A 1452-nucleotide genomic window follows, 5' to 3' on the forward strand; every position below is an offset into this window, starting at 1 on the left:
AATCTTCCTTTGAGAGTAAGACTTCAGCTTTCTTTGAACGTCTAGAAAGTTTACCTCATCGTCATCATCATCTTCATCATCGTCAGATTTTGCCATTAGAGCAAAGATAGAGTCATATTCAGTTGCTTCACTTTCAACGGCCATCATGGAGGTGTCACCTTATTCATCATCTTCCCCAGATTCACTGGAGGAATCTTCCCATGCAGCAAGAGCTTGTTTCACAATATTGTCAGCATCATCTTTTCTCTTGAATCTCCTGTCAGGAACCGGGTTTCTCTTGGTTGTTTTGTCTGGGTTGTTGCTTGTACTGGTCTTGCTTGTGGAGAGGACAGTCTTTAATGAAATGTCCTAGCTTCCCACATTTATGACACAAGACATAGCCTTTTGGTCTGCTGGAGCTGCCCCTTTTTGGAATGCCTCCATTTCTACGAACCATTTTCTGAAATCTTTTTATCAGATAAGCCATGGCAACATCCTCACCACTTGAGTCATTGTTGTCGGCCTTGAGGACCGGGTTTTTCTCCTTTTTTGGGTTCTATTCTTTCATGGTCCTTATTTTTCTTCATTTCATAGGTCTTCAGATTTCCGATAAGTTCATCAATGGTCAGCTTTTGCATATCCTTTACCTCTATAATAGCATTGACTTTGCTTTCCCAGGAACCAGGTAATAAACTAAGTATTTTCCTGACAAGTTTGTTCCTTGGAATGATCTCTCCTAGAGAGTGAAGCTCATTAATGATGGAGGTTAATTGAGTATGCATGTCCTGAATGGACTCATACTTCATCCTGAAGAGTTCATACTCAGTAGTGAGCATGTCGATCTTTGACTGCTTAACTTGAGTTGTTCCTTCACGTGTGGTTTGCAGAGCCCCCCAGATCTCTTTGGCAGATGGACAGGCAGAAATTCTATTATACTCGTCTGGTCCAATACCACAGGCGGGGATCTTTTTTGCTCGGAAGTTTTTTTCTATAGCTTTGCGATCGGCATCATTGTAATCCTTCCTTGTCTTTGGAATTGTCACTACTGGCGTGCGAATGATCTTCATGGGAATGAAAGGACCATCGCAGATGACATCCCAGAGCTCTGAATTTTCAGCCATGATAAAGTCATGCATCCTTGTCTTCCACCATCCGTAGTATTATCCATTGAATCTTGGTGTTCTGTAGGTTGATTGACCTTTTTCAAAGTTTGGTGGAGCAGCCATGTGGATCCTTTCTAGATGTTAGCATTATAGAAAGAACCTGCTCTGATACCAATTGATAGAAACTAAGGGTCCACCAAACTGTATAGAGAACCCGATTCTCTATTAGTTCCTATAAAATACACACACACACACATCAGTAAGTAAAAGACAGAGCAGAGTTTTATGTGAAAAACTCCAAGCTCACGGGATAAAAAACCACGACTTACACTCGTAGGATTTTAACTTCACTAACTGAGCAAACTTTAGA

At 41.1% G+C, this 1452-nt stretch overlaps 1 protein-coding gene across 1 annotated transcript; it reads right to left on the reverse strand.

Annotated features, from left to right (window-relative positions):
* Nucleotides 1–488: 488 nt before the first annotated feature.
* Nucleotides 489–1100, reverse strand: LOC142173704 (uncharacterized). Its single transcript, XM_075239328.1, has one exon. It carries the CDS (start codon nt 1098–1100, stop codon nt 489–491), a length of 612 nt encoding a protein of 203 aa, XP_075095429.1.
* Nucleotides 1101–1452: the final 352 nt, after the last annotated feature.

Source organism: Nicotiana tabacum, chromosome 19 (genome assembly GCF_000715075.1).
Source record: "Nicotiana tabacum cultivar K326 chromosome 19, ASM71507v2, whole genome shotgun sequence".
NCBI classification, from domain to species: Eukaryota; Viridiplantae; Streptophyta; class Magnoliopsida; order Solanales; family Solanaceae; genus Nicotiana; species Nicotiana tabacum.